Source organism: Artemia sp. Qi Xiang Cuo, chromosome 4 (genome assembly GCF_049724085.1).
Source record: "Artemia sp. Qi Xiang Cuo chromosome 4, ASM4972408v1, whole genome shotgun sequence".
NCBI classification, from domain to species: Eukaryota; Metazoa; Arthropoda; class Branchiopoda; order Anostraca; family Artemiidae; genus Artemia; species Artemia sp. Qi Xiang Cuo.
The window spans coordinates 62,599,337-62,621,074 of NC_142797.1; the positions used below are offsets into that span (position 1 = coordinate 62,599,337).

The 21,738-nt window shown below is 36.5% G+C and overlaps 1 protein-coding gene across 1 annotated transcript in view; it reads left to right on the plus strand.

The window, feature by feature from the left end:
- shg (DE-cadherin) overlaps window positions 1-21,738 on the plus strand; it is a 239,108-nt gene that overhangs the window by 1,623 nt on the left and 215,747 nt on the right. Inside the window, exon 2 of the mRNA XM_089088478.1 lies at window positions 834-1,009. Within this exon, the coding sequence (XP_088944604.1) occupies window positions 925-1,009 (85 nt within the window). The 5' untranslated portion in view covers window positions 834-924. The remainder of the gene's footprint in view (window positions 1-833; window positions 1,010-21,738) is intronic.

Consider the following 21,738-nt stretch of genomic DNA (forward strand, 5'->3'; position numbering starts at 1 on the left):
GGTACTTGTCTTTTATTTCGACCACACTCAAGTTCTCGATCTGAGTAAAACCGGTTGCTTTGTCTGTATTTCGTTATAATTAGCCTAGCCTGAGTGAGATAAACTACTATATAGGTATATTTTAATTAAATATCTGATATATAGAGTTGGCTGGGTTAGGTATTTCGGTACTTTCGCATTACCCGGGCCTCTCGGCTTAATCACTATAGAGAAGGCAGTGATAAAACCCGTTTTTGACATGATAACCGCTGTAGACTAGGCAATGATAGCATGGTTTGCATTGCGTATAAGATTAAACGATGGTTTTTTGGATTTTAGGGGGGAAGGTACCTAGGTTAGGTTAGGTTACGTATTTAATATATGCAATGCTTTACCCCCCCCTAATGTGCAAATATATAGCCCAAATTCGTTTCTAAACTATTATATATTTATCCTATTTTATTTCATTAGCATTAAACACACTTGACTTTTTAGAGAGACCCGGATAATGCGAAAGTACCGATATTCCATATAATACGTTCTGGGCGCTCTGATTTCCATAATTCTCTGTTTTAGTTTCCATAATTTTGTTACAAAAGTTATTTTATTTTCATGCTATTTTGGTGTATTTGATTAAGATTAACCTAACTTCACTTCTTGAGAGGGGTCAAGATAAAAGACAAGTTCCGGAAAACCCCCTAGTTAGGGCGGACGTTTGTATACCTTTGTATATGAGCAAACCTGCAGCACAGGGGGCAATTTAACTTCAATCATGATTTTCCCTATGAAAAATGTTACCCTCTCCTCATGAATTCGCTGAACGTGTTTTAAAGGACTTCATTTTTATTTTCTAGGGAGGCACATTCCTTGGATATGTTTGCTGTCGTCTGTTGAGGATAAATAGTCATATTTTAAATTTGTGTTAAAGCAGTTCTTGATAGAAAGATGATGCTCTTTCATAGTTCCAGGACCAAAATCTTACTAATAGTGTGTGCAGTTATCTTTATCCAGCTATCGCTCTCTGAAGGAGGTATGGCCATAATTTTTTTTATACAGAGTATATTTTCCAACTCTAGCTGTTTTCATAATTCGCTCGAGAAACTGGAATCCAAATTTCGAGCCTCTTTTGGGGGAGGGGGATGAATGAAGCTTTTGTTTTTTTCAACTTCAATTGAGTTATCCAAAACATTAGTGGGCAATTTCTTTTTTGTGAGGGGGGTATACTCCTTTCATATAGTGTAAAGAAAAAGAGAAAAATCTTGCTTTTTCAATGATAATTTTGTTTTCATAATTAACTAGAAGAAATAAACGTCATGACAGTGCAAATGGATTCTAGTAGAAATTAATCCACTTAATAAATTCATATAGTTAAATAGATTAATACACTAAATAAATTGACAAAATAATCCACTTAATGAAAATAGGATCCATTCAGTTGCCTCCAAAGAAACAGACGAAGGGCAATAAACATTATTATTTTCCGCTCTTAAATTTCCAAGCACCGTTGCTAGACAAGATCGAATCAAGATTTCTAAAGGTGTCAGATACATGCTAACCAATTCCAGGGGTTTGGCTTTTGCTGACCTTTCAATTAGCAGTCTGGCGATTTAATTTTGCCTCTTCAATGTCGATTCTAAAGTGGACTCAGGTCTCGTGTGCAAAAATGCATCCAATTCAGTCTAATCTGAAATGGAGAAAGTTAAGTTTGAAGATTTTAACCCCAAAAATTAGATATCATATAGTTGTCATGTGGTTTTCGCATCAAATTTTAGAACAAACCGAAATATAGAAGTTAATTAAATAACTATCAATACTTGATTGCAGGTATAAATTAGATTTAAAATATAACGTGTGTACTACGCTCTTAAACTAGATCAGTTAAGTTTCACAGTACTACTACCACTGAATGATAGTTGTAAGTCCAAGCTACTGATGTCAATACACCTGTGCACGCTCCTCCTCCCCCCAGTTTGTTCATAGCCCTACTCGTTACTCTTTCCTATAAAGATTTTAGCTGCTCTTTTGACTCTTCCCACCTTGTTGGTGGACGTGCTCCTTTTCGTTTGCCCCAAACTGGATTGCCTAAAAACATGATATTTTTTTTCAACCCATCATCCTTAGAACGTGAATTAACCATTGGTTTTTTCTTTCAGTGTAGCCCTAGCAAATGGGGTCAAATCACATTTTTTTTAAAGCTTGTTTTTTATTTATATCGTGATTGAAACGTGTAGCCATAACTATGCTTATCTGCTTTCTCCGAAAAACATCTGGCTTATCTACGACCTATCAGAAGGTCCACTATAAGAACAATATTTAACCGCTGTCATATCCGTGACATCTAGTATCCTCACATTAGTCTATGACTTGCGTTTCTATTCTAACGCTCTTTGCTGTCGCAGCAGAACAAAATTTAATATGAAATTTCACAGTAGAGCAAAAATAAAGCTCCGAGGCTCCTTGCTCGTTTTACTTTTCGTATTTTACCAACATTTAATTACGAAAAGATATGGAAACATTTTTGATGTGGCCGAGAAACGTGACAGTGTCACGTAAGCTTGTGGTTGGCATTCGCCCTGGATAATGAAGATGTGTTAACTCCCACGTCGCAATTTCAAGTGTTTAAATAAAAAATTCTTTGCTTGTGCACAACTAAAGATTAGTCCTGGGAATAAAGTCATGCCTCCAAACTCGATCATGGGCTTAATGTCTTCAGTATAAGTACGTCCAAGTGTTTTTCCATCACCCTTTGTGGTTTTATTTTGGTTAACAATTTTTTTTTATCTTTTTCACAAGGTTCTTCATTTGCTTAAGCAAGTTTAAATTTTAACTTACTGGCAAGATTTATTTAATTTTTTTTTAATCGGGCGTGATCATGCAGAAGTTGTTCACCTGAAAATATATATATGTAACCACGAATTGTTCCCAGGGCTAATGTTTAACTACACAGGGGAATCCGACCTCTGCTGTATTGAACTTAGAGTGTGTAGACATTCTAAACCCCATTGTCGTATGACAGTGTATCTTATAATCAAGGACCCAAAGGGCTGGATAGATTACATTAGATTTTATTTTTGAGCTTGAGTTACTACTAACAACTAATTGCAGCATCAAACTGCCCAAGGCTAACACAGCTGTGTACACTCCTTCACATTACCCTGTTCATAGATTCATTGCACTCCCTCCCATGAAGTTCCCACTTCCTTTGAATATTCTCTTATGACCTCTTCTCCACATTTGAGGATCATATACAGTGGAATTTCTCTAATTTGTACTGCTGGTTTATCATAAGGGGGTAGGGTGCATACGAAAGGAGGGTCAATCCCAAGCAGGCCAGGATTTACCAATAGGTCCGGGTCAAGGGGCACACAATGACAGGGGGCACAATAAATTATCACTAAGGGATTTATTTTCTTAACAAAAACTGGACTGCGATTTCTTAACAAAAACTGGAATGCGATTTTTGTCCAAAACCAGATGCACTCAATCGTGGCACTGCCTATTCACAGAAAAGTGATTTTCAAACGTCACAGAAATTCCGTGGCCATTTATAAACTATAATATGTCTCATTTGAATGACAGCTGAAGTTCGGTAACGCTTCTCTTTCATTACTTTTATCTCATCAGTTGCGTTCTGTTCAGTGCTTACACTTTCCTCGAATTTTCGGGGATTTCTCCAAAAATCTCGCAAAAACGGAGCGGCGAAAACTCTTGGACCTGGAAGCGTCAAAGCCTTAAATCCGGCTTTGACGCTAAGAGTTCGTAAATACGTAAAAAAACTAGTAGAGTTTCTTCAAAATGAGTTCAAAAAGTTTTCTGTAGTCTTTACACTCACACAAGTAAATATTTAGCTGATTATCCTCCTTGCTCCCCCAAGAAAAATCTTGGCCATGCTAGTGGGATGGATGCCCATAGAAAACATGGAGGCAGGGTCGGCGCCACATGGCGAAGGGGATCATGCACACAGCCCTTTACCATAGAAAGTTCACAATTCCCAAAAAGCTTTTCTCCGCTCCCCTTCGATTCTTTGCTATTTTGTCCATGTTATCGGATTAACGCTTAATTCTAAAACGTGACATTTCGTAATTCTGGTTTTAGAAAGGGCCAATAAAGCATTCGGTTTATAACTCATTTCTTTAACGATTTAGCCGAATCTGAATCCCATTTTGTTTACCAACTTGAATACCTTCTGTGTGTTCAGGAAAGAAGCCAAGTTTTGAAAAACCGGTTTTATTTCAGTCACTCATTTGACTGTACTGATCTTATCGTTTTATTTATATAGTGACATCAACTATATTAAAATTCACTTTGGATTTGTTGACTAATCATGGTTGCACAAGTTTTGTAGCAGCAAAGAGTTTGTTTAGTAAGCTTGATTTTCCGAATCGGTCATTACATTTTGGTGTGGTCCATAAAAATAATCTTGTTCTTCTTCCCAAATTTTAGTCTGTAACTGAACTGCTTGTCAGTCTCTGAAGAAGATTTAGATTACCAAATCTAAAATTTTCAAATGAGTAGGAAACACTTGTTTCTTCGTAAATCTTATGCTGTCCACTGAAAAATTAAAAGGCCCCTTTTGAGTATTTACTAATTTTCAACTTCATATATGATCGATTTTACATCGGGAAGGGAAATCATAGTCGGTACTTGTTGATTATTCAGAACACACACGGTAATTTCGCTCTGCAAGATCTGACAAAACCGGTTTGCCTCTGCAATCGGTTATGATTTGGCTATTTTGAGTGAGAAAAACTACGATGTGTGTATATTTTAATTAAGTATTTCATATAACGTTTTTTGGGCGGCCTGCTTTCCATAATTTTCTGCTATAGTTCCCATTATTTTGTTAATAAAGTATTATATTTTCATCAAATTTAGTATATTTCATTAGGATTAACCTAACTTCACTTCTTGAGTGTGTTCCTTATAACAAGTACCTCATAGTTTTATATTGTTTTCAAACGGAATTATGTAGTTTTGGAGGTACTTGTATGATATAATCCCTGCCTAATATTCTTCTAAAATGTTTCTCTGACGCTCAATCCTAATGAAATATACCTAAGTATTATAAAAATATAAAACCTTAGAACCAAATTTGGGCTATATATTTGCACCTTCGGGGGGTGGGGTAAAGTATAGCGGGTCTGCATGCCTAATGTATTAGGTACAATTATTCAGAATATTATGTAGTAAGAATTGTTTTCTAACTTCACACTGTCCAAATACTTTACCCTCACCCCAATGTACAAATATATAGCCCAAATTATATATTTTCCATCTATTTTGTCACTTGTCTTTGTCTTGTCTCGCGCTAAGCTGAAAGAAAATAACGAAAAAAAGGTTCTATAATGCGTCAATGAATGAACAACTTCAGCGGTAGGGGCTTTATCATACAAGTAACGTTTTAGATTTAATACAACCGAAGAATTTTCACTTTAAAATATTGTATAGTACACTAGATAGTTTTTGGGAGTGTTTACTGCATAATTAGTGCCTGCATAATTTAGGCATCACCAGAAACGGATAAGTTTTCTTTAGTATATATTTACCTTTATAGTACTATAAAGTATCTTATAGTACTTTTATAGTATTATATAGTAAAGTATTTTGACAGGGTAAAGTAAAAAAACAATTCTTACTTCATAATATCAGGATAATTGTAGCTAACACGTTTTGCATGCAGACCCGCTGTACTTGAAAAATTGAAAGTCTTTCAAATCTTTGATAATCATTTCAAAGAGACCGCTATTAAGAAATGGAATGCAGAGCAGTTTTTATTGCGTTTACGATATTTAAACTATTGTTTTTTGGGGTTTAGGGGGAGAAAGGTACCTAGGTTAGAAAGGTACCCCCTTATGTGCAAATATATAGCCCAAAATTTGTTTCTAAACTATTATATATTCATCCTATTTTATTTATATAAAATTAGTAAATATTAGTAAATACTCAAGGGGCCTTTTAATTTTTCAATGGACAGCGGGTCTGCATGCAAAGCTTGTTAGCTACAATTATTCTGATAATTGAAAAGTTAAAAGGTCTTTTTGGGGTATTTATTAATTTTCAAAATCAACTTCATATATGATCGATTTTACATCGGGAAGGGAAATCATTGTTGGTACTTGTTGATTATTCAGAACACACACGGTAATTTCGCTCTGTAAGATCTGACAAAACCGGTTTGCTTCTCTGCAATCGGTTATAATTTGTCTATTTTAAGTGAGAAAAACTACGATGTATGTATATTTTAATTAAGTATTTAATATATAGAATTGGTTGGGGGTTGGGTTAGGTATTTAATACAACGTTTTCTGGGCGGCCTGCTTTCCATAATTTTCTGCTATAGGTCCCATTATTTTGTTAATAAAGTTGGTACTGGTGCATTAGATGGCCACTTCTAAAAAGTCAAGTTTGGTTAATGCAAATGAAATAAAATAGGATGAATATATAATAGTTTAAAGACAAATTTGGGCTATATATTTGCACATTAGGGGGAGGGGGTACAGCATAGCATATATTAAATACGTAACATAACCTAGTTACCTTTCTCCCCCTAAACCCCCAAAAAACAATAGTTTAAATATCGTAAACGCAATAAAAACTGCTCTGCATTCCATTTCTTAATAGCGGTCTTTTTGAAAATAACCGGTCTCTGGCGGCTTTCGTCTGTCATTGCATGACTGGTTTCCTTGCATAGGATATAAAAGTAACCATCTAATGCACTAGTACCATAAAGTATTATATATTCATCAGATTTAGCATATTTCATTAGGATTAACCTAACTTCACTTCTTGGGTGTGTTCTGAATAATTAACAAGTACCTTATAGTTTTATATTGTTTTCAAACGGAATTATGCAGTTTTGGAGGTACTTGTATGATATAACATTTACCTAATATTCTTCTAATATGTTTCTCTGACACTCAATCCTAATGAAATATACCTGAGTATGATAAAAATATAAAACTTTAGAAGCAAATTTGCGCGATATATTTGCACATTAGGGGGTGGCGGTAAAGTATAGCGGGTCGGCTTGCCTAATTTATTAGGTACAGTTATTCTGCATATAATGCAGTAAGAATTATTTTCTAACTTCACACTGTCCAAATACTTTACCCCCCCCCCCCCAATTTACAAATGTATGGCCTAAATTATATATTTTCCATCTATTTGGTCACTTCTCTTTGTCTTGTCTCACGCTAAGCTAAAAGAAACTGACGAAAAGAAGGTTTCATAATGCGTCAATGAATGAACAACTTGAGCGGTAGGGGCTATATCCTACAAGTACTGTTTTGGGTTTAATACCACCGATGAATTTTTTGCTTTAAAATATTGTATAGTACACTCGATAGAGCTCATCACGCACGGCGGAAGTGTGCTACGCAAGGTGCAATCAGGGGTGGTGTGGGGGAACAAGTGATTCTTCGGGGTGTTTACTCGGAAGCGGAGAGTGCGTATCCCCTCTGATACCACTTTCAAAATACTAAATTGAACTAACTACGGGATTCGAACGGATTCTTACTTTTCAGATGAAGTCCAGATATTTATTTTCGGCTCTGACAACCTATTCTGGAAATGGAATGAAACGACCCACTTGAGGAATATCATTTTTTGTCTCATTTTGTCTCACTGCTCAAATTTTAGGGGTTATCACAAGATTTTTGGTCTCTTGCAAGAGACAAAAAATGAAGTTGAAAAAGAATTAGTGCCGCCAGGGAATTTTTCCGGAGGGAGGGAACAAGTAATACCAGAAGTTTTGTTTTTACCAAAATTTAAATTAGAGCTGACCTATTCCTAATTTTCTTCTCGTGTATTTTTACACGTCTTCTCGTTTCCCAGGTGGATCATTGCCTCCCTCTTTCCCCTTCCTTGCGGTGCCCATGGAGAAATGCTCTGCAGACCAAATTGAGAACTATTACCCTATCAGGCACATATGTAGGATATTCATTGCGCGAGGGGGGGGAAGTGAAAAAAACAAGGAACTGTATGGTAAAAATCATTAAGATTCCAAGGTCTGGGGGAGCGGCGGTCGAAGGTTCCCCCTTGCATCCCTGCCTGTACTCTGCACCATATGCAGAGCCAAAACTTTAGGCAGGGGGTTGATTCGAAGATTTTTTCTAATATAAAACCGATGGTTTTAAATATCATTGAATATTTAAAACCTTGAATATTTGATATTTAAATATCATTAAATAAAACCTCATTGGTTTTAAACCTTGATTCGAAAACCTCATTGGTTTTAAACCATGGTTTTAAAATCTCATTGGCTTTAAACCATGGTTTTAAAACCTCATTGGTTTTAAACCTTGGCGCTGATTCGAAGATTTTTTCTAATTTAAAACCAATGGTTTTAAATATCATTGAATATTTAAAACATTGAATATTTAGTATTTCAATATCATTAAATAAAACCTCGTTGTTTTTAAATATCAAATTTAAAACCAATGAGGGTACTTGTTAAATATCCCGACCCTGCTTAAGAAGTGAAGTTAGGTTAATGCTAATGAAATATACCAAAATTTGATGAAAATATTATGCTTTGGAAATAAAATTATGGAAGCTAGAACAGAGAATATTTAATAAAAATATACCTACATCATAGTATCAAGGAGGCACGCTTGTGCCTCTATAAAGAGGCGACCCACCACAATGTTAAGCGATTTCAGGTCCTAGAGGTCGCAGAGAGACGGCGGCAATCGCATTTTGTAGCCCAAGCTCAAACTAAGAAACTTGCAAAATTTCATCCTCCTCCGACTTTATCTTCATGGGTTAAACTGGACCGGAAGTTTGGACCCTCCCACCAAAGCCCACCTTTAACGTTGTCAGATTGGGCTGAAATTTAGAAGTTAAGATTTTCTCGGGCTCGGGAACTTATCCTCGAAATTTCAGCTCAATCCGATCACTCCTTCCCTGTTTTCAAAAAACCAAATATAGCCACTTAAAATTCATCATCATTTCTTTTTTTTTTTCTTAGCCACGCCTACAGGCCACAGTTGGCAACGGATCCGGTTTAATGAGGACTCATTCGAAGCAAAATTCGACCTGTTAGGGCCTTTTGATATTTTCAGACCGAAAAAATTATCCCCCGAATTTACATTTACGAAAAACCTTAGTTTTTTTTCAAATAATACACATAAACAGGTTAGACATGCTTTGTTATGTAAATATCTGCGCGTCAATTTTCATAACAAAGCATGTCTAACCTGTTTATGTGTATTATTTGAAAAAAACTACGTTTTCTAAAGAGTTAAAGAGGCTGAGTTACAAGGTCAACCCTTAAAACGTACAGGGATTAGGAGGCACAGTTGGGGGGGCTGTTAAAGAGGCTGAGTCACAAGTTCGAACCTTAAAACGTACAGGGATTAGGAGGCACCCTGTACGACGTGATTTGAGTATTCAGGAATTAAAAGCCTTAACACAAGAATGTTCAAGAGCGGGGGGTTTGGGGGCGGCAGCCCCCCAACTTTAACTCCTGACACGATCAGCTAACAGTTAGTCAAGCAATAATAAGTAATAAACTGTACAAAAACGTGCAGAAATTATTTGAAAAAACTACGTTTTCTAAAGAGTTAAAGAGGCTGAGTTACAAGGTCGAACCTTAAAACGTACAGGGATTAGGAGGCACAGTTGGGGGCTGCCGCCCCCAAACCCCCGCTTTCGCAGCCTTTAAATAAAAAAAAGAAAGTTTTTTAAACTGAAAGTAAGGAGCGACATTAAATCTTAAAACGAACAGAAATTATTCCGTATATGAAAGAGGCTGTGCCCTCCTCAACGCCTCGCTCTTTACGCTAAAGTTTGACTTTCTCACAACTCTTTTTTTTAAACAATAAAAACTTTAGCGTAAAGAGCGTGGCGTTGAGGAGGGCACAGCCCCTTTCACATACAGAATAATTTCTGTTCCTTTTAAGATTTGATGTCGCTCCTGACTTTCAGTTTAAAAAACTTTTTTTTTTTTATTTAAATGCTGCAAAAGCGGGGGGTTTTGGGGCGGTAGCCCCCCCACCTTGCCTCCTAATCCTTGTACGTTTTAATGTTCGACCTTGTAACTCAGCCTCTTTAACTCTTTAGAAAACGTAGTTTTTTTCAAATAATTTCTCAAAGAGACTAAGCTAATTATAGCCTACTGCAGACAGACAAACCAGTTTTTCTCAGATCTTACAGACCAAAATTCTTGAGTGGGGTCGGAATATTTAACAAGTCCCTACTGAGTTTTTAATTGAAATCAAAACTTCGTATATTTTAGTTTGAATTGAGGGTGGGTTGGAAGAAAATTACTAGCTCCCTCTGAAAGGTTTACCAGGGGTCTTCCAGTAAAACTCTGTTCCAAATCCGTATCTTTTTCGTGATTTACCCTTTCCCTCTTGGAACATTTTCTGATACCTCCCTCCAAGGCTTCGGTCTGAGGGTGCTTTTTAGCTGTGTCAATGCATAATGTATATCCTAATCCCTTGATTTTGTGGAAGAACGTGACTTGTATTTGCCGCGGGATCAACAGTCACTCCGAATAACATCTAGAACGGTGGGTATTCAGGTTCGGGTCAATTTTTTCGATAACTTTTCGCCTTTATTAGGTGATAAAATTTTGTCTACTGGTTATTACTAGTATTCAATTTAGAAGTGTTACTAACACAAAGAAGTCAGTAACTTTTATCTCTAGGGAATATCATTTTTCTCTTTCTGTTCCGACTCTAATGGGGCTGTTAAAAAGAAAAAGGAAGCTTTTCATTTCTGAAACCTGTCATAACGCGTAAACGGTTCTGAACACCTTTAAAATTTAGCTTCTTATTTATTAATATTTATCGATGAATGGCTTTTCCAGAATTTTTGAACTACTTTTTATTGGAGAGATAATTCTTAACTTTACCATGGAATATTTCTATCTAAAAAGATTTATTGTACTGTTATTTATTTTATGTCAGGATACATTTTAAATTAAGCTATTAATTTTTGGTGCACTTAAAGATTTAGATGTATATTTTATCATATGGTCAGTTTTACTTTCAAATGAATTCTATGGCATAAATATGTGTGTATTAGTTTCGTTGATATCGGCTTTAATAAAAACATGTAAGTACGTTGTTTTTTTGTCCCTTTTTGTTTTGGTCAGCTGCCAATTTTGTTTCATTGAGCTTGTTGGGTGAATCAGTACTAGTGACATAAATGCACATGTGAGGAAAGGGGGTGGGGGTAGAAACGGCATATTTCATCAATATTGGTCCAAGGCACTGGTCGGCAGGAAAAAAAAGAAATATTTAAGCTTGATGCTCTTCTTTTATTTGATACCCAGCCAACTGGGAAAATTATCAGCTTTGGTTTTATGTTTTATTGTTTCAATTAGTTTAAAATTAATAAGCGCTTAGGAATTGTTATAACACAAAATTGGATGATTTTTTTTTGTTCAGAATGATAATGATAATGGTAAGTTTATCATAACTGAACAAGGCCACGCGGTGCAGTATTCAATACACATATCAAAATAAAGACCATAAAAGATTATCTTCTTTCCGCCTTCCCAAAAATCCTTAAGTAGTATCCTTTCTTCACTGCTTCATTACCATATTTACAAATCTGGGCGATTATTCACAATCGTCTGCAATATCCCTGGAACTCAAGGGTATCATCCCCCAAAATACTTCTCAATTGAGACAGCTGCTGGCGCTCTGCAAGAATGTGGGCCACTTCTCCAATTCCTAAATTACGCTTAAGGCAAGAGTAATTCGTATATGAGGTTAAGTCTTTTCTTTCATAAACCCTTTTTCATCTTTTAGTGAATTACACAATTCGCTCGAATTTTAATGTAAGCCCGTAATGTCTCGACCGGTAAATACCATTACAAAATTCCAAACCGAAAACCGCTTTAACTGCGGAATAAGACTTAAAAACCTCTGATCTTCTAACTGCCTAGATCCAAATTTAGATTTCCTGGTCTTCCAATTCTACTTGTAACCGATCCGTAAGCGATTCATAATTGCGGCCCCAACCCCGCATTCCAAATATGTCATGGTTCTTATAGTCCCCATTCTTAATTTTTATTTAAGCTGTAGAATCATTTTGCGTCTGTTGGGGGTGCGTATGCGGGAACATTATTTGGGAGGGGTGGGTAAGGGTTCCTTGCACGACGATTTGGATTAAATCCTTGAAGAATTTTAAGGACTAAAAAATAAGCAAAATTGAAAAAGAATGTTCAGCAACATTCCCTTTGATTCCAAGAAAACTCGGGAGTCGTTGTTTTTCTCTTTTTCTTAATAGAAAATACCTCAGCCTACCAATGCGAATAATGAGTAGCAGGCACGTGTATATGTGCATGAATTTCTCTCGGAGGATGCAGTGGTTGTTCTGGCCTCTCATGCGGCCGGGACAAAATCTTGATTAGTGCCCTCCCCTGTCTCACGAAATTCCAGGCCACAATTTTCATTTTTAACAAAATTATTTCCTATTTATCAATTTATGGTTTATCATTTAATTACCAATAATTGTTTTAATTATTTGACTATTTTATAATTTGTTTTTTCTTTATTAATCGATTAACAATTTATTAATTGTTTTCATTTCTTAACTGTGCCCTCTACTTTGTTTTGATAAAAATAAATTTCAAAATTTACAAAATGATTATAACCGTTAGATTATTTATTTGAAATTTCTGCGCCTGGGGCAAGTTCCTCTGTCTGTCCCTCCCCTAAAACCACCTCTGGGAGGATGGCACAACTTTGGAAGAAAGATCAAAGGGACCGTGTTGCGTAGAAAAAAGAAATTATAGATGAAATCTGGAATGTCTCGAAATTTTGGAAGTGAAATGGGTCTCAAACCCCTCGCCTTTGAGTACATGCCTGATCAAACATGCATCAAAAATTTGAATGAGAGGAATAAATTTGTCGAAGCTGCAAAATAGTAAATTATGAGAAAAAAAAAAGATTTTACGATCTTAAGGAATGAAAAAAATGTAATTTTTAGATTGATGTCTCTTTGAGGCCTGACACAGACATTCTGTATCTTATCTAGATCTAGAGGCAATAATTCTCGGGAAGTCATGAGAGGCAGTAATTCTTAAGAAGTGATAGCTGGGGTACAACCTTGCCTTTTTAAGGGAGGTAATGAGAGATTACCTCCCTTAGAGAGAGATTGTAAAACTCGCTGCTTTATTAGTGTCCCATTTGTTACTTTTTAGCTCCGTATCCTGATTCGAATTTTATGGGGAGAGGGCTCCCCCCTTCTCCGACATTTACCAGAATAGGCAGTTAGATATAGAGTAACTTCGTTGACAAGAGCAGGTGTCCTGCTTGTCCTCTTTTGGGCATCTGTGACACGATCCTGTCTCTGTAGGGAAGAAGAGATGGCTTAAATTCTTCTAATCAGAATATCAGCCTGAATGGGTTGTCGATTTTCGGTGAGATTGAGTTGAAAGTGAGGGTTAGTTCCGAGTTGTTTCTTTTTTGGGGTCTGGACCCACTTCAGCCTCTGTATGGGGATAGGAAGAGCATTTAAATCCTTATCATGAGGACATTTAGCAGATTTTCGGTCTCAGCCAAATTTGATGGAGATAACAGGTAGTGTCCTAGCTGTGCCATGTTGGAGTCCTAAACCCGGGGAATACTAAATTCTTTTCATCAGGGTATCTTATCAAAGGCGTCTGTATCATTTTAATCAAACTCAGTTACAACCAGGAACGTACTCCTGATTTTCGAGGGGGGGGGGGCAATACTAACAAAAATTTATTTGTTATCTTGAATAGGAAGTACACAGACGTGGGGACAAATTTTGAACTTCGGATGGTGAGGCCTTTCTCTGCTTGTGTCTCTGATCAGAACCAACAGTTATTGTCTGAATCATATTTTTTTTAGGATAGGGTCCTCGATAGATTTGACCTCTGTTGGAGAAGAGGAAGGGGAGATTGATAAATTCCTACCATGAGCATATGTACCATAAAGGGACTTTTGATCCCAACCAAATTTGGTGAGAATAAAGCTAGGTTCGGAGTTGTGCCCTTTTATGGACTTCACCTAACCCTCCATTTCCTGGGAATTTGGGGGAATAAGTGGATAGGAGCTTCAAGGTATCCCTTCATCAGAATAATTACAGTATCGTACTATGCATGACTGACGGAATTTATTTTGTGAAAACTGTTCAACAGCTAAAGTTATAGTTTCAGCCGTTCCTGCTTGATCGGAGTTCTAAGAGGGAAAATCTACAATTTTGTCATCTGTTCCACCAGCAGGGCGTATTGGATTTCAATTAATTTTGTTGGAAATTAGTAGCTAGAGTTTTATTTGCGTTTTAAGGAATTCGAGCCCTGTCTGATAGATTTATAAGCTTTTTATTTCTAAGAAGCAAGTGCCATATTAGCTTATAGGCCGTGTTTCATGTATGGTTAAGGTGCGTCTTCATATCTGTAAAATAACTAGTTAAGGTGGCCAGTAAACAACAACAAAAAATCGTCCATGGCCCGATGGCCGTCATATAGGAGATCCTCACAGAACTTTGTAGAACCGTCTTTCATTCTAAGAAGTAAACATGAAATGGAACGTTTTCCCTATAAGACATATTCGCATGCGCTACTCCGCACCTGGGACCCTCAGATCGCTTCACGGTGTGACCTGTGGGATGCACCATTTGAAGGGGCCTTGGCAGCTAAGGTCTATTTCATCTCTGATTCAATCTGAATAAATCGTTTTCTCGAAAACCATCATTCCATGAAAAGTAAAGGGTTGATACTTGTCGGTAACACACCCAAAAAGTTAATCAGGTTAATCCAAATGAAATAATAACAAAACATGATGATAAAATAATACTTTAGAAACAAAATTATGGAAACCTTACCCCCCCCCCCCCAATGTGCAAATATATAGCCCAAATTACACAAGTCCAATGCATTCTGTCTTAATCCAATGCATTGTATTATCCGTCACTTGTTTTTGTAGCCATGAAACCGGTTTTCTGAGATGTAACCTAAGCGTAATTCTTGAATGTGTTTACAAAAACCGATAAGTACCAAAGGGGTTTCCTTAGCTTCTATACTTTATAGCCTTCACTGTTATGCAATATATTTTGCGGATTTATTAATTTTGAATCAATCGGACTATGAACAGTCTGGACGTAATAAAATCTTACCTGAAAGGTGACTAACGACAGGATGTCACTGACGTCACTAATAGCATCTGCAAAACCCGGAAGGCAAATGAGTAAGTAAAATGACATCCGCTATGAAGCTTGTAGTCAATACTAGGAAAAATATTCTTGCCAAATAGAAATTTGCAGGGTGACAAAATATCAAAAGTATTTTTTTTCCCTCATTTCACGTAAGATAAATTAGGTGCATGGGTGGTTCAGAGGCTAAACTAGTTATGTCTGCAAAAAAGGTAGCTGAAATTGTCGTAGGCTATTGAGAAACCCACGTGTTCTGGTTCGTAGAGTCTGGAAACTTACATAGATTCCCACAGTAGTGTCACTTCACGGAAAATTATGGGGGGAGGGTGTTACTTATTGATTATATGGTACACACGAAAAAAGTCAAGTTTGGTTAATGCTAATGAAATAATATAAAATATGATGAAAATATAATAGTTTAGAAACTAATTTGGGCTATATATTTGTACATAGGGTGGGGGGGGGGGATAAAGCATAGTATATATTAAATACCTAACCAAGGTACCTTTTTTCCCCATAAACCCAAAAAAACAATAGTTTAAATATTGTAAACGCAATGACTAACGACGCTTTGCGATCCATTTATCTATTGCAAATACCCGTTTGAATGGTTTACTTTAGAATTTCCCTACACAGTATATAGCGTCGTGTACCAGATAATGCATAAGTGCTGCGGATTTATTTTTAAAATCTGAACTTGGACAAGTGTGTCGTTTTTTTCAATTTTTCACCAAAAACATGAAAAAGGGTATTTTTTGTGAAAATACCTTTGAAAGGTATTTGTTTTAAGGTACTCTTCTGAAACACAGCACACACGAAAGAAAACACGCATTGAAATTTGAAAGCCGGTATTGATAAGCAGATTTTCGCTGCATAATGAGATATTGCTCAGTCCGTGACAAAGATTTAAGCTTTAGTTTTGTGGGGTTTAGGGGGACTAAAAGGTAGCTAGATTAAGTTAGGTTACGTATTTTATAAATTCTAATGCTTTGTCCCCCCCCCCCGCCTAATGCGCAAATATATATCCCAAATTTGTCCATAAACTATTATATTTTCATCCTGTTTTGTTCTATTTCATTAGCATTAACCAAACTTCACTTCTCGCATGTGTCCTGTATTTTTAGAAGAGTACTTTTTTTTAATTTAGGGGTCATATGCTCCCCTCCCCCTCTATTGATGCCGCTGTTGAAGACCGCAGAGTAAACCCTGTTTTTACTGCGGACATCATGTTAGAATTTTCAGAGAGCTCATTCAGAAGCCAATCGTGAGTTCCACAAACGTTTATGACTAACAATTAGACAAATGGTATCACAATTGGCAAACGACCAAATTGGCCACTGACCAAAACTACTCTTTTTAGAAATTAGAGTTATAAATTCAAATGATGGCTTTTCAAATCTGGCATGTGTTTAAAACCCTTCCATGCAGATTTTCTGACACTTGGCCTCTTGAATTAGGTGGGTTGAGGTGGGTATACTTTTTTGATTCTGACTATATGCTTGGAAGCTACACTTTTTCTACAAAGCAATTTAAGAAACATGAATAAATTTCCATTGAATGTAGATATCGAGTTCAAATAATATCTTATAGGGCACTTGTGTATTATACGCCACTGCCTAAAGCTTACGCTGTCTAAAACTCGAGAACAAACCGGTTTCTTCGTTAGTTTCTTTCAGCTTAGCGTGAGACAATAAAAAGACTGACAGAATAGATAGGAAATATATAATTTGGGCAATATATATCCACATTGGGGGGGGGGGGGGTAAAGTTTTTGGACAGTTTGAAGTTAGAAAACAGTTCTTACTTAATAATAAGCAGAATAATTTTACCTAACACATTTTACATACAGACCCGCTATACTTTACCCCACCCCCCTAATGTTTAAAAATATAGCCCAAACTTGTTTCTAAAGTATTATATTTTTGTCATATTTTGTGATATTACATTAGGATTGAGCGTCAAAGAAACGGTTTCTAGTTAAATGAAGTATTTGAGTGAGTGGCGTATAATACACAAGTACCTCTTATAATGGCACGTGGCTGCCCTTCAGAGGCAGAAACTATTTATTTCAGATATTAAAAGAGATGGAGGATCAAAAGCTGAATTTTTATACTCGGCAAGTTTAAAAACCATTAAATAAGGAATCGAAGGCTCTTTACTCCTCGTCTTAGGTTAAATTAGCCCCTCCTCTTTTCACGACATATTTTTTTCGTTATTCATCTGTGGAGGGCCGTATCCAGGGGGGGGGGGTATTCGGTTTAACCTTCTCCTCCCAAAATTTTTGTCCGATTTGAACAAAAGCAACAAGCACACGTGTAAAAAAAAATTCACACAGAAACCGTGACAATCGCTTATTGTCAATGGGAAGATTTTTTTTTCGTACCCCCCCCCCCCCCTCCTTAAAAAAATCCTGGCTATGAGACGTCTTTTCTCATCATGTACCAACGGAACATTAAATATTCATTTTTTACTTATATTTCGTCCCCGTCATGTCTTCCCCAGCGTAGGCCATCCCTTTAATGAACACGAATCTTTAAAAGGGGGTCGCTTGGCTGGAGCTGTGTCTAGGGGAATATCTGGTTTCACACCAACCCCCCCCCCCCCGAAATATTTCTCTGGCTCGTAAATTGGTCTTGAAAATGCATGTAAAAAAACAAAACAATTTCCCCTAAAAAACTAAAAGATAATTCTCCGACTCGTAAATTGTTTTGAAAATGCTCATATAAAAACATTATTTTAGACCGTTAGATAATGTTCCCTTATTGTTCATCTTTCTGTTGGGATATCAAAGATACTCACAGATCTCAAAGAGGGATAATTGGAGGTTATTCACAATGACTTCGGCCAGAAAATTCCTACTTTAGAAGGGATTTTTAACAATGAAAAATAATAAACGCTGACTTGGAGATAGAAATAGAAGAAAGAGAAAAAAGGCTGTCGAACAGAAAAGTTCTACCCAAGGTTGGTTTTATACATAAGGTTATTTTTATACCCTTCGGTTGAGCTTTAAGGCGCATTCTCGGGCTCCACTTTCAGATTCTGTTAAACCATTCCATAAGTACCTTACCGGGCAGGAGTTTGGGTTTTTCCTAGGAAGATTTCTAAGAACTATCTTATTGGGTTTGGTTTTATAGGCATATTTATAACAAATTCTTTAGCTCTTCCTTTAACGATCCCAGACGACACAAAATATGCCCAATTATTTAAATAAACACTAGATACAAGGAGTTAATCACTATAGTCTTTCAGTGGGTAAGAAGATGACCAGATACTGCCTATTAATTGAACTCCTGTCTGCAGTGCAAGACAGTAGGAAGGAGGACGAATTCTTCCCAGGGAAAACAGAGCACTTCAAATCGTTAAAATTTGAAAAAAAAACGTGTCAAAACCGCATAAAATCCAGCTTAACATGTCATAATTGATTTTTATACCGCATCACAAGGCCTTACCCAGGATTTTTTCGGAGGGGGTTTTAATCAATTTTTTTTATTGGGGGGGGGGGTAACACAAAAAACGCATACAAAACTTGTTTATGTCCATTTTTGTTACGTTTTTACGAGTCAGACAAACATTTTCGGGGGGAAGGGTCATACGGCCTTGCCGTATGGATACGGCCTTGCCGTATCATAAGAATTAAGAAGAAAAAAACACAATTGTTCAGAACAGTTCATCGTCGTCCTTTGTAAAATAACAACATTAAAAATACATATCCCCAATAGACCACAATAGCAATAACATCGACAAGCACTTAAATTCTCCCCCTTCCTATTCTCCAATTCTGGACCCTTGAATTCCTCTCCAATAGGAGTAATGTCCAATTTCGTGGTTCATGTGCTTATGCTAATAAATTACGGATCGCGACCCTGAATATCAATAATAAAAGGGGGACCGATTCTTAATGTTGAAGGGATCATTTCCTGCTCAAGCATAAACCTTCTGAAACATTGGGACTGAGATTACTATATCACCAAAGAACAGGTGTTCAAAAGCATATGAGATACTTAAAAAATTACATAAGAGGGCGAGATCTGAAATGCCCCAAAAATCTGGACAAAAATGGACATAAACAAATTTTGTATGCCTTTTTTTTAGTTTTTTTTTGTGTATCCCCCCTCCTTTCGGTGACAGGTGGCATGAAGTGTGCCATGTATGGCACGAAAAGTTGTGGTGTGGAGATACAAATCTGGTATGGGGCATTGGGTAACCCCTGGCCTTCCTTATCTTCTGTGAAGTAAATGTTCCTCTGCATTGTACGACCACACCAAAGGAGTATTTCTAACTCATTGTTAAAACAAGTGAGGTACACCAGAATCATCTTTTGAACGATGTTATTTTGTCTTGAAGCATAAATTTAAGATATTTTTTTTTAAGATATATTTTTTAAGATATTTTAAGATAAATTTAAGCATAAATTAAGATTGCGCGCAAGAATTCATGTAGGATTATTGTGGATTTGATCTTTGTAGTTAATATCTTTGAATATAGTTTGCTCTTAGTTCAACGTCTTGTGGACTGGATGTGTATTGCACAATACCACTCATTCATGATCGTAGAAGAACCGTAACTGCTGAGTGGGTAAAATCATGATTAGTGCCCCCCCTCCGTCTCCCACAAAATTGTCAGGCCAAATTTTAACAAAATTTTCATTGAATAACAAAATAATTTTCAATTTATTAATTAAATGATTTATTATTTAACTATTATTAATTATCTTAATTGTTATTATCTGATAGTTTTTTTATTTTTATTTTATTAATGAATTAATAATTTATTAATTATTTTTATTTATTAGCTGCGGCCTCTACTTTATTTCAACAAGAATACAATTTCAAAAATTAAAAAAAATGGTTTTCATAGTTAGATTATTTATTTGAGATTTTGTGCCCCTAATATTTCTGCGCCCGGGGCAAGTGCCCCCTCTGTCCCTCCCTTAAAACCACCTCTGTAGCTGCTAAATCATTCGTCTGTCTTAAAATATTCGTCACATCCTAATTTGACAACAAGACATTGGCACATTGTCAATCTCCCGAAAAATGAGAAGTCTAACTCTTGTAGCTGGGGAACGGGGCGCGTTTTTATCAGACCCTAAATAACCAGGTGAAGAAATACTTTGACAGTCGAACTTCAGACATCTGGTAAAATTGGAATGTTGAAACCGGATAACTCTTAACTCCAAATTCCAATACTTAAAACCCAGACAAAACACTAATGTCTCTTGAATAATCCTGATACAAAGGCGACTAGAAGTCCCTAACTAAGAGGTGCAAAAAAAAAAACTGCAAACATTAGCTTTTATAGTGTATTAGTAATTGTTGCGAATTCCGATTTGGTTTCGCTGTAAGTTAAAATTTGCTCGAATAATTGAATAAGGGAACGAGAAGAGGAGGGGATAAGTTACCTTAAGCAAAAATTTAGCCGTCCCCCCCTTGCGTGCAATTTTGTAAAAATTGAACATATGACTCATTCTCTCAAAATTGTCATTTTCACGATTGCAAAGATGCAACTTGTTAAAGAGCAAACCACGGCTCATAATAGAAAAAAAATGGTTTTCGAACAATTGTCAAATAGGAAAAATTTCCCAGTTGATGTAAATTTTGAAACAACGACTTTTCCCCAGATCAAATTTCACTGGCAGATAAGGGGGGGGGCAAGATTTTTCTTTCACCCTGATTCCGTGTTTTTTTTTCGTTTTTTTTTTTTAAATAAACTTACCAATTCGGTCAATTATCGGCACCCTTGTCACATTCCCCCCCTCCCCTCTCTCAAGATTTTGCTCTAGATCCGCTTTTCTCAAATTTTATATTAATATTTTGTAATCAGAATAATGAACATCAGGAACTATTGTCGGATCACCAGATTCGAAGGCCATGAGCTGTAAATTCACAATTCCGTTGCTCAGAAATAAAAGAAAATCATCTTTTAGCATCATAGCGATTTTGTGTTTCCCTCTTTTCTCTATTTTTCGCCAACGCTAGCGGTCAAGAGGTTGGCCGTAAACTGGTGATTAGGGGCTCATATGCTAGATAATTTATTTGCCTACCAAGTCCTTACATACATCTATAGAAGCCCAGAAAAATTGCCATAATGGTAATTTTCGGTGCCATTAACGTTTTTTTTTTTTACCAGTCCTAGATGCCTGCTGGATGGACGTAGGCTGGTGATTAGGGGCTTTTTCGACCGTTAATTTTTTTTTGCTTGTCCGTTTTTTTATAAACCCATTCCAACTACGCCAGAACAAAGTGCGCGCCTTAAAGTGTATGACAGTTTTAGTGCCACATCCGAAGATAGTGGGGCTTAGGAAGCTAGTGAGACCCTCTCCAGAGAGGTCTTGTCAAGAAAATCCCTGAAAAGGAATATAAAATTGTTATATACCTTATGGGGTTGTTATGGCTAGAAGGCTGGTTATTTCTCTCTGAATTAGTTTTAGAAAGGGAATTGTTATTGGGAATACAATCGCAGGTAATCCGTTTTTCAACTCCTTGGCCAGTGACTTAAGTTGTCAGTGCTCCTTTTTTCTCTGTTCAAGAGTTGCGTAGCAACTCTTTTGAGTAGCAACCAAATTATCTAATGCCATTACTTTTTGCTGGTTTCTTATATGTTCTGCTTTTTGGCAGCGTTTGGTGG